The sequence below is a fragment of the Rhinolophus sinicus genome, chromosome 1, assembly GCF_057876585.1.
Source record: "Rhinolophus sinicus isolate RSI-liver-muscle chromosome 1, RSI-T2T, whole genome shotgun sequence".
Taxonomy (NCBI): Eukaryota; Metazoa; Chordata; class Mammalia; order Chiroptera; family Rhinolophidae; genus Rhinolophus; species Rhinolophus sinicus.
The window spans coordinates 67,668,552-67,681,136 of NC_142501.1; the positions used below are offsets into that span (position 1 = coordinate 67,668,552).

At 43.3% G+C, this 12,585-nt stretch overlaps 1 protein-coding gene across 2 annotated transcripts in view; it reads right to left on the bottom strand.

The window, feature by feature from the left end:
* Window positions 1-5,171: 5,171 nt before the first annotated feature.
* Window positions 5,172-12,585, bottom strand: part of BEST3 (bestrophin 3) — a 51,473-nt gene continuing 44,059 nt past the window's right edge. The window contains exon 10 of one of the 2 annotated variants that reach the window (XM_019748953.3): window positions 5,172-7,421. In XM_019748953.3, the coding sequence (XP_019604512.2) occupies window positions 6,479-7,421 (943 nt within the window). In that variant the 3' untranslated portion in view covers window positions 5,172-6,478. The remainder of the gene's footprint in view (window positions 7,422-12,585) is intronic. The other variant, XM_019748956.3, reaches the window with a different exon arrangement.

The following is a 12,585-nucleotide window of genomic DNA, read 5'->3' on the forward strand; positions in this document are numbered from 1 at the left end:
TGTTTATAGAGAAATAGGCTCTAGGGTGGGGCTGTCCTTCACGGAGATGATGTATTGGCCTCATGGTTTATGTGCAGACCTGATTTTGAATCCCAACTCTGCCAATTATCAGCTCTGCCACATGAGTACACTGTTTTACTTCCCGGAACCTCAGTTTCCTGTTTATCTGGAAAATAAGCATAGAGACACCTCACAGTTTGCTATGAGAATTCAATGTGATAATGTATGTACAGCACTTGCCATAGCACCTGACACATACTAGGTAGTCAATAAGCGTTAGCTTCCCACGGTGCCCACCAGGCTTCCAAGGTTCAATCAGTGCAGCTGGCCGAGTGGTGCTAGTGACCGACTGCTAACCTGTTGTGTTCTGCATACAGGAATTCCTAGCCTATCCTAGTTACATTTCTAAATAAGTTTTAAGTGTACAAAACAGCATAGTGACTCGACATGTATATATGTCACCAAGTGATAACCCCAGTAAGTCTATTACCCATCTGACACTGTGCGTAGTTATTACAATATTGACTATATTCCCTGTGCTGTACTTTATATCCCTGTGACTATTTTTTTAAATTATAGTTGACGTTTAATATTATTTTGTGTTCGTTTTGGGTGTACAGCATGGTGATTAGACATTTATCTAGTTCATTGTTTTTTGATTGCAGTGTGGAATGGTGGAATCGGCAATGAGCATAAGACGTCTGGGTTCAAATCCTAGATTGAAATTTTAACTGTTGTGAAACTTTCAGCAAGTTATTTAACTTCTTTACTTCCTCCTGTACAGTGGGTAACAGTACTCTGTGAGGATCGATTGAAATGATATATGAAACACCAGCACACCAAGTACCCCACAGGCATTCATTCTGCCCTTCCTTCCCCCACTCCCCTTTTGTGTTTCTTTCTTCCATTTGGCTCCATTTTCTCAATAGCGACTATAACCATCTCTCCCTTCCTCCCCCACGTATACATCTCCAGAAATGTGATTGGAACAACATTTGAGAGGGAACGTAAATCACTTAGTCTAACCACTCCTTTTACAGCTGAGAAAGAAGTCCAGTGTTCACGTAACGTGCCTGAGACCCCCCAGCTAAGGTCGTGGTCATATTGGATTGAGATTTCGGGTCTCCTGACTCTGGGTTTAGATGTAATTTGGTTCATTCTTTCTTTCTTTCAAGCATTCATTCATCTAGTATGTGTTTTGAGACGTATCAGGCACTGTCCTAAGCACGGGGGATGCTGGTTGAACAAGACAGTGAACAGAGCTTCCGTCCCAGTGGAAGGAGTGTGGCTGCCTCCGGGACTGGAGAGCATATGCCCTACTTCCGATACAGCCATGAGAATGGCATTATCTCACCTGACCTCCGGCAGCTACACCTGGGCCTTCTTCCTTGGCAGAGTGGCAGGGGGCACACAGCCTCTGAATCAGGGTCAGGAGGGGCAAACTTGAAGAGAGCTGAAAGTGCCATTTGGGAACTTGCCTGTATTCACATTTTTGAATGATAAAAGTAATCGAGATCCATTTTTACTGGGAAGAAAAACAAACCATGACTGATCCTGTGTTTGAAAGTGTTTTCTAATCTTGAAAAGTGCTTTTCTCTTTGGAGTTTGTAGAGTCCAATGACCATGTGGATGAATAATACATTTACCATTTGTATCAAGAAAGCTGCATTTCAGAAAGCTTCGTTTTTTGAGGAATAAAGAGAAGACTGGTTCTCTTCTGTAACCATCTGCCAGGGTCCCAAGCGTGCCAGTAAACACCCGACACCCGCTCCTCTTGGAGCACAGCCTGTGGCAGGAGAGTAAAGACAGAGTGTGGGGAAGTCCCTGGGTCCCAGGGCAGATCTCAGCCAGCAAGAACAAGCGACGCTGGCCGCCTGGTGTGACGCCCCCTGTGCTACTGATCCCAGGCCCTACGTGTAGTTTGACGGTGGCCTCCGCTCTCTGGAGTCGACCCTGCCTTCCTTCCTTAGAGTGTTGACGGATCCTGAGCTACCGCTGCAACGCCATCACTGCTTCTTCTTTCGCAAGAGCTCCTTATGGATCAGGCTTTACTCTTGTAGTTGAGGCTCACCTGATCGACCAATGGCCTGTTTTTAGTGGGCTTTTGCGTGGGGGAGAGGGGGAACAAGAATTTGCACACTTCAGACACTGGAAGGGGGCAAAAATCACCAGTGGAAAGATCACAAGAGGGGATGCGTGTTAGAGGAAGAGTGTATCCAGTGGGACGGAGCTAGAGTTTTATGAGGTTGGGGTGCAGTTTTCTGTTTTCCATTCATACCACCTACCTTGTAGTTCTCTCAGGTGCTATTTTGTTTCATACCGGTGCATCGGATTGGCAAGAAATATGTGGGACTTATAAACTGGTCGTTTAGGAGGAAGTGTTGTGGGGAAACTGGCTTACTCTACAGAGAAAAATAAAACGGGATCCCTACCTAACATTGTAAAGATAATAGGAAAAAAGGTGGGAGACTATCATGACATGGGGTGGTGGGGAAGGATTTCTTATCCAAAACTTCAAAAGCATAAAACAAAAAAAACTGATGAACTTGATTACATCAGAATTAAGGATTTCCATTCAATATACACCATGAACGCTTTTCTTACACACACACACACAGACACACACACAGACACACAGACACACACACACACAGACACACACACACACACAGACACACACACACACACACACACGAAAAGACTGTGGCGATGCCCAAACCCAACATGGACCTATTATTCTAAAGTATAGAAGGAACTCCTGAAAATCAACAGCAAAAACTATAGAAGCTCCATTAGATAAAAGGGCAAAGAATTTGACAAAGAGTAGTCCTGACAGAATTAAGAAGTATCTGATGGGATGCTTAATGTCATTAGTAAATCAGATAAATGTCATGCTACAGTCATCAGTAATGTTTAATTGGCAGGTAAATGCCATAATAAATAATTGTCACTTTACACTTGTTAGAATGGAAAACTTGGAAGTCTGGGTGATGCCAAGCATGGGGCAGAGTGGGGGCGTGGAGATGCCACGTGTTACAAGAGACATGCCAATCAGTGCTGTTGCTCTGGAGCGCTGTCTGGTCATATGTCGTCAGGTTGAACGTATTCAGACCCTGTGACCCAGCGCTGCTCATGGGTGTACACCCCAAAGGGACTCTCCTATGGGGCCCTAAAGGTCCGCGTTTGAGGGTGCTTACCGTGGACGGGGTGGTTAATGGGGGAATAGATAAGTAAGACATCTTACAGTACTCAAGAGTTAGAAGCAATGGATTAGACGTACACAGGGCAACCTGACAGGACCTTAAAAACATTGTACTGAGTAGAAAAAGGAAACAAAAACCCCACATGAGACCTATTTACATGTACCTAAGTTAAAAACACTTGCCCACCAAACAGTGATCCACATGTTGTTAGAATGTATACAACAAAGGGCTTTACATTAAACAAATGAAAATCGTTGGGAGGGTGAACAGGATTGGGGATGAAAGGAAACAAACAAACATACAATCAAACCAACCGGCTGAACTTCAGAGGGCATTTTGTCATTCCCTGGACCCGCTGAAGGCTGAGGAGTGCTGAGCGGCCAAACTCCTACCCACTCAGCTTTAGCCGAATGCCTGACACGCAGTAGTTGCTTCATGTTTCACGAATGTCTGCAAAGAAAAGTCCAACTGGTGACATCATCCAGGACTTCACCAATTCCCTGTTATTCTACAAGTGCTGGGGAATTCATAAGATGGGACAGTCCATGAGTTTGCGTGGCCCATGGGGAGGAGATACACCAATCCGACCCACTGTTACTATTTTGTGCTAAAAAGAAATCCCTCTAGAAAAACAAAATGCCAAATTATTTCTCTAGAAGATATGGTTTATTTGGTCTTAAGTAAGACATGTATAAAGGCTGAAGCTGGGTCAGGTATCTCTCCATTGTCTCGCAGCTTCTTGGCATGAGTTCTTATGTAATATTTGTAATATATGTAATATTTGGTATAATATTGTCTAACTATTTATGTGAGCTACACTCTCATGCTAGCAATAGCATTTCTTCATCTGATCCGGACAGTCGCTGGTTTGAATTTATAGTTGAATTCAACCACATGGGCTCAGTGAAATCATTACTCAGTTTTCAGTGCAAGGAGGAAATAGGAGGCCACCACAGATTTTGACAAAATATTGGATTAAATAATTAAATCTCTGGACAAAGGTGAATAAGGGATGGGTAGAAGCAGAGAGAAATGAACACTCTCTTAGTCCTCCACAAAATGTATGATTCTATTTGTGTATAATTGATCACCTTGAATTTAGGAACAGAAATTGATTATATTTCAAAAGCAGCTATAAGTAGCAACTTATTTGAATTTGAGGAATAGATAAAGCCAAAGAGAAGACAGTAGAGGAACTTAAGTTGAAACATCCACAAGAAGAGCTTTAATAGGCTGGGAGAAGGTTCAAGTTCCTGCCTTTTAGAAGTGTCTTGTGTGTAATGCTTTGGGAACATCGGTGCCTTCCCAGGTGCTACCACTCTGAAGCAGTATAGGGAACCATCAGTGCTTAACATTTCTTCCAATATTATTTCCTTTTAGTCCTTGGAGAAAAGCCAGTTAAAGTAAAAGGTCATCACTGTCACGCAGGGGGGGTGGCCTGGCTGGAGGCTGCCAGGCCTTGTAAACATATGCTAATTATAACATTGCTTATCAGGAGGAGTGGGGGAAGGAAGAGAGGGTCCTTCTAACTTCCTCCTTTCAGAAAAATGAAGGAGACCCTGGCTGGGGCCCAAAGGCGGAGCAACGCCCTCCTGTGTGTTCACAAAAGATGCTTGTGGACCTCAGCAGGGCAGACCCAGAGAGGCCTCCAAGGCGGGCTCCCCTGGGCATCCTCTGGAATTCTGGGCAAACTGCCGTCTAGTTCAGGGCCTTGCAGACAGCACAGCACAACGAGGGAGCACACCGGTTAGGCGTCTGGCTCCTGAGTCAGATAAACCTGGGTGTGAATCTGAGCACTGCCACTTCCTGGCTGCATGGTTTTATTAATAGTCAAATCACATTACTTCTCCAAAGCCTCTGTTTTTTCATCTTGAAAATGGACATAATAGTATATCAGCTCCTAAGATTCCTGTGAGGCCATCTGGGATCTTTACATGCTGCTACCTCGAACACTGAGCACTCAATGAATGGTAGCTATGAGGGTTACTTTATTTCTTACGCCATATGTGGTCAAGTTTCATCATGTGACAGAAATAATGAGAGCAGTACTCACAAGACTTGGCCTTCCAGACAAAATTGGGAGCCCCAACAAACAGCCACCTCAAGAGCTCCTTGGAGGGAGTCCGTCAACATCCCATCCCCACCACGCCATCCTGGACCCCCTTCACCTCTCAGTTCCAATATCCTACTTTGTCCCAAACAACCTGGCAGACACAGTAACTGGTCCCACGTTGCGACCTGATGTCGATTTTTGCTGTAAGCGTTCGAGTTAAACACATTCAAGCCTTGCTATTCTTGGGTTACATAGCATTTGATTATGCAAATTTCATGCCCTCTTGGCTTCAGTTTTCTCCTGTGTCCAAGACCTAAGAGTGAGTGCAGAAAGAGCCGGGCACGGCTGCCGAGGGCATGGTGGGATGGCGTCCGCTCCCACACCCGTCCACTGTGAGGCCGGAAGTGAGTCAAGCTGGGTTTGTTGACTGCTTCAGTTCTTCTGCAGGAGGCTTTGCCAAGGCCTCAGATTTTGAAAACGCTGGTAGGAAGTAATTACAGAGTTGGCAAGAGAAAATAGTATAACATGAAAGGTGGGACAGCTTAGAGTCACGAGAGCAGGAGCACGACTAGAAGGAAGAGAAGAACAAAAGCACAGGCGAATAAAGGGGGAGAAGAGAAAAATGAAGTCCTGAAAGTCAAAAAAGGCAAGTGGAGAGAGATGGAACTTTCTGATGCTGAGGAAACTGAAGAGTTGGGAAGTGAAAATAGTAGTTTAGAAAGTGGGAGTGAAATGGTTCCAAAGCCTCAAACAAAGAATCATAATTAGGAAGCAGCTTTTGAGGCATTATATGAACCATTTCCCTGTCTTTATAATTGAAGAAAAGAAAGAAAGAAAAAAAAGAAACAAATAGAGACTCCTTTGTCTCCCTATTGGTAAAACTGGGGGATTGAATTGTGATCTACAAGGCCTTTTCCAGAGAGCTAACAATCTATGATTTATAAGTCATATATATATATATATATATATATATATATATATATATATATATATGATTCCTTATTTGGTTTAGATACATCACTGTGGTCTGTGTAATGTCCATGAAAGTCACTTTGTGATGGATGCGTGAATGTGTTCGATTTTCTTAGTTCTCAAAAAGTCAGGATCATAATGCCCTTCAGAGTTTTAAATAGCTTATACAGTATGATTGTTTAAAAAATTGACCAGCCCCCTGGGTATGTTCTGGAACTAATGCTGAACTTTGGGAAAGTAAGAATTTAGACTAGAAGCAGGTCCTAGAACTCTCCGGCATTCCTTTGGGCGATTCCTCTGTTTGCTCATTGTTAAAGTCTATGATATCTGTTTCCTTGGTGTCCAGGTTTTCCATTAGATACAGCACATCGGGAGAGAGTTGAGAGCCAGCCACAAAGTTGATTCCACTGGTCTCTGAGGATGTTTCCGTGTCAAGTAAAAGATCCGGCTCAGGGTTCACGGGCTCCGGACATAGGCCTGCCAGGGAGGTGTGGCTGGACTCCAGGAACCCTGGGAGGCTCCACCATTTCGGGAACATGTCATTCTCATCAGGGTCTACCTCAGGGGCAAACCTGAAGATGTTTCTCTCGGCTTTGGCTGAAACAGTCTGGGGACTGGGGCTCCGAGGGGGTGTCCCCTTCTCTGAGGGGGACAGGACCAGCCCCGCAGGGTCCTCCTGCCGCCCAGGGCTGCTTGGCTGAACCCCGGTGAACTCAGAGCTCTGGATGGAGGCAGTGGAGTCGTGGTGGTGGTCATCGGAAGTGGGCCCTGGTGCTGTGATGAGAACCTCAGGGACCTGAGGCATTTTGGTGGGGGAGGCCCTCATACTGGATGATGGGCTCAGGCTCTGTAACGTGCTTGTCCGGCTGGTCTCCCGGATTGTGGACAGTTCTCCCAGGCTGGCGTGCAGCTTGGCGCTCCCCTCTGGGGAGCAGAATTGCTTCCGGGAGGCTGAGGCCCGGTGGGGGCCTCTGAAGGGCACGTCCAGGAAATCCTTGGCTGGGCTGAGGTCGCTCTGAGGGAAGAACATGGAGCTGTCACTGGCCTGCCTCCCATAGCTTCTGCTCCTGGGGCTGGAGGGGTGTTCATGAGCACTCAGGAACCTCTTGACTCTTCTAATCATGGAATGGCGATAGCCGTGCTTCTCAAAATCCAAGAGCCACTCCTCGCCAGGCAAATCGGAGCCAGCCAGCCTGAAACACACAATGACAAAATGTAGACAGAGCAGCTCCTGGGGCCTAACTTTGTGAGGCAGAGTCTCACACTTAAGAACGAGTTTGGTATTTTTGCCTCACAGATTTTGAAATGGGGTGAGGGGGAGGGCAACTTTGACTTGAAATAATTTGCAGAAGTTCGCAAAGTTTTTGGTCACAAGATCCTTTAAACTCTTAAAAATTATTGAGCACCCCAAAGAGATTTATTTACATGGTTATAACTATTGCTATTTACTGTATTAGAAATGATAACCAAAGAATATAAACAACATAAGAATGTACAAGCACACATTCCATTAACTGTTAAAAGTGATGACACCACATAGCATGCAGCCTCTGGAAAATTCCACTGTGTACTCACGAAAGAATGAGAGGGAAAAAGACCAGTAACATTTTAGTATTACAAAAATAGTTTTGCTATAGCTAACACTGCTGTATGATATATAGGGAAGTTGTTAAGAAAGTAAATCCTAAAAGTTCTTCTTATGAAGAGAAAAAAATTTTTTTCTTTATTCTTTTCTTTTTATTGTATCTATATGAGAAGATGGATGTCAGCTAAACCTGTCGTGTGATCATTTCATAATATAAATTAAACCATCATGCTATATGTCTTAAACTTATACAGTGATGCATATCAATTATTTCTCAATAAACTGGAAAAAAATAGTTTTGACCTTAAGAACTTGGGTCTTGGGGTCTTAGGTCTTGGGGATCTGCAGGAATCCCCACACTATATTTTGAGAATCAATGATCTACAGACTTGGACATTAAAAAAAAAAGGTATATGTTCTTTCTTATTGTAGATGAACAGGTCATGCTCTCCCCAGGACCAATAAAACCCCCAAACCAAAGGATCATAGCTAAATTCAAGACATTGCAAATAAGAGCTAACATTTACTGACCTCCCATGCATTACTTCATTTATCGCAGCAATAATATGTGTTGGTATTTTAAAATTAAATTTATTGGGGCGACACTACTCAGTAACATATAAGTTCCAAGTGTATAAACTATAATATATTGCATTGTGTGCTCACCACCCAATCTAGTCTCCTTTTGTCACCATAAATTTGACCCCCGTTTACTTTCTTTATCCTCCCCCCACCCCCTTCCCCTTTGCAACCACTCTTCTGTTGTCTGTTTATGAGTTTGTTTTATTTGTTGCTTTCTGTTTTATATCCCACGTATGAGTGAAGTCATATGGTTCTTATCCTTTTCTGTCTGACTGATTTTGCTTAGCATGATACTCTCAAGATCTATTCATGTTGTCGCAAATGGTAATATTTCAGACTGAGTAGTATTTCATTATATATACCGTGTTTCCCCGCAAGTAAGACCTAGCTGGACAATCAGCTCTAATGCGTCTTTTGGAACAAAAATTAATATAAGACCCAGTCTAATTTTACTATAATATAAGACCGGGTCATATGTGTGTATATGTGTGTGTATATATATATATATATATATATATATATATATATATATATATATATATATATATAATATATATATGTATATGTATATATATATATATATATATATAATATATGTAATATAAGATCGGGTCTTATATTAATTTTTGCTCCAAAAGACGCATTAGAGCTGATTGTCTGGCGAGGTCTTATTTTCAGGGAAATAGTGTATGAGGTCAGACAACTAAGTTCGCGAACTCATCCTAGATAAACTGCTACACACCTCATTGCTAAATATCGCTACGGTCACCTTAAAAGTACTCCCCTTGGGAAGCTATGCACCCACACCAGTGCCTAGTCCACTCTTCAAAGCAATTTTGGAACTCTTTTTCTGGAATGGCCATCAGAGCTGTCGTCGTTTTACCCTTGGTGTCCTGAATGTCATCAAAATGTCTTCCTTTCAATATTTCCTTTATCTTCAGGTAAAGAAAGAAGTCATTGGGGGTCAGATCAGGTGGGTAGGGAGGGTGTTCCAATACAGTTATTTGTTTACTGGCTAAAAACTCCCTCACAGACAGTGTCGTGTGAGCTGCTGCATTGTCGTGATGCAAGAGCCATGAATTGCTGACAAAAAGTTCAGGTCGTCTAACTTTTTCACGCAGCCTTGTCAGCACTTCCAAATAGTAAACTTGGTTAACTGTTTGTCCAGTTGGTACAAATTCATAATGAATAATCCCTCTGATATCAAAAAAGGTTAGCAACATCCTTGCAACAAGTTTGCGAACTTAGTTGTCTGAACATGGATATGTACTACATCTTCTTTATCCAATCATCCACTGAAGGACCCTAGGTTGTTTCCATGTCTTGGCTACTGTGTTTAATGCTGCAGTGAACAAAGGAGTAACACATAGCCTTACAAATAAATGTTTTCAAATTTTTCAGGTAGATACCCAGAAAATAGATTGCTGGGTCATATGGTAGCTCTATTCTTAATTATTTTTGAGGAAGCTCCATTTTGTTATCCAATGTGGCTGTACCAGTTTACATTCCCACCAACAGTGCACGAGGGTTCCTTTTTTTTCACATCCTCTCCAACAGTTGTTATTTCTTGGCTTATTGATAATAGCCATTCTAACAAGTGTGATATCTTATTCTGGTTTTGATTTGCTATTGTTATTATTCACTTTTTACAGATAAGGAATCTGAGGCCGAGAGAGATTTGTTAATGGTATGTAGCTAATGAGAGCCCAACCCAGAAGGCTGCCTCCAAAGCCTTTGGTTTTAATTAATCACCAATACAAAGCCTGAAGAGGACGTGTGACCCTTGTGGGAAGAGTACATCCACTCGTGTGCTGTGGACTCACACAGTGGTTGGGCTCCCCTTGTGATTGTGTTTGATGGGTTTGCTATTGCTAAGAATTTCCTGTTGCATTTTTAACATTCAGGACACAAAACAAATAATCCTACCATTTTTAATCTTCTCCTTCAAGGCTGAAATGAAGTGGATAGTTGAGATAACGACAAGGGCTATTGGGTGGTGAAGGCCTACTCCTGCCTCTGCTGGTTCTGGGAGCAACAGTGCTCGGGCCGCCCCAGTCCAGCGTTCGTACTAACACCCATGGTGACGAGATGCTTGAACTATGCCAGGTGCATTTTATGGGACATAAGGAAAAAGTAAGGGCATCATAATATTGGTGTAACCTGAAAGGGAAAAGTGAGCAAAGAAAACGTTGTCCCTCGTGGTTATGAATAAAAGATGGCTGATTGAGATGATTAACTGCCTAAATGTCCTGGGATGGCATCCGATTACAACCTCGTGCTGTTATTCTAAAGCCCCAGCAGTGCCCTTGGCTACCAGATAGCCTTCTGGCCCACCCTCCGCGGTGCTCGGCTCAGCTTCTGTTACACAGACTTGAGAAATGCAGACTCATGCTTCAGTGGCCTTGGTGACCCTGCTTGTTGTATTTCATTAGGTCAGATCCCCAGTCACACTTCAGGAACCCATGCAGTGAGGGAGAACACCAGGCCCGCAACCAGCGCAGCTGTTCAGTAAGACTGCCTCCCTGGACGTGCTCTGGGAACCCGAGGTGGAGCTGGCCTTCTCTCTACAGGACAGGCCTCTGTCCTCCACTCGGGATCTTGACTTTTTGTTTGGGATTTGTTTTCCTTAGCTCCTCCTGAACAACCTTGTGAGAATCACCAACTCTTCTTGGAAAAAAAAAGTTTGTATTATTATTATTACTTTGAACCTTCAGGAATCCTAAGGAAAACAACTTTCTCACTATGCACCATTGTGGTGGGGCAAGAAGATTAAGACCCTGGGTCACAAACTGGAGAAAAACAGACCAGTTGGCAAAGAGCAAACTGCAGAGAGGCCAGTGCTCTTGCTAATGTTCTGATTCACCAGCTGACAGTGAGCAGGGCTGCCAGTGAAACCCCACTGTACCTTCCTGCTTCATGGGACTGTGGTGTGGACGCATGAGATTTAGCCACTTACCCAACTAAACTTTGTTCATGCACCATGAACAAAGCTGTTGCATTAAGGACTGTATGACATAATTTGAAAGGAGGGATAAGGTGTGGATTTAATAGCTACATTGGGGTCACAGTGAGTTTTTGAGCTGGACTTTTGATACTGAGTAGGAATCAGACAGGCAGAGAAGGGACAGAGTATTCCAGGTGAAAGAAGTGACGTGAGCAAATAAGGTAGCAGGAAAGTTTAGGGTGTTTGCAAGGAATAGGAAATACTTGAGTGTGTACGAAACACATAGGATAGCTAGACAGGTAGCCTTGGACTGTGTTCTGAAGAGTCTTGTGTGCCAGGTAGAGGGGTTTGGACCCCTATTCCAGAGGCCGTGAGCAGCTCTGGGTCATCTCTGAGAATGGACAGCCTAGTGAGAGTTGTGTCATTTGGTACTGGTGTCCAAGCTGGAAAAGCTACATGGGAAGCAACACTGATGAGTCTTGTCAAACAAATGTTTTGGGTGAAAAACATGACTTGGGAATGTTGCACACCATTCGTCAGAAAATGGGTCTCTGGAAGAACACTTGGTGGTCTGAGGTGTGGGGGGGCAGTTTTAGGAATCTCATGCTGAAATGATGATGGAAGCCCTCCAGTCTTGATGCTACCAGAGCAGTGTGAAACCCCCGCGTGATAAACCTAATGCACTTGCTTTTAAATGAAACCGTCCGTGGAGGATTCACTGCCAACACACAATGCCCATTTCCCTTCTCTGAGTCATAGTTCTCAATATGACAGCAGAAACTGTGGTGTAAGCACAAAATAGTTTAAAGCTTACAGCATATAGAATAGAATACAGTAAATCCTCACTTAATGTCATTGATAGATCCTGCGACTTGAAGCAGAATGACAGATAAGGAAGCCAATTTGACCATAGGCTAATTTATAGAAACAAGAGGGAAGTTCCTATCGCATCTCATCAATGTTATAATGAAATGATGTTGAACTGGAATGATGTTATTCAAGGACCTGCTGTGCTTGTAAAGATGATTTAGTTCCCAGCTGGGAGGCTTGGATGTACCTTTCGGGTTCTTTTGGACTTTCTACTCCTCATTTGATATTTAAAGTGTAGGGTTAGTACCATTCTGAGGCCCAAATATAATACCACTTAAAATGCCCCTCAACAATTATAGCAGAAACATGATATGCTAGAATATCAGCACCCTCATTATATTGCTATATATTAGAGAAGGTCAGCTGAAAAAGCTGG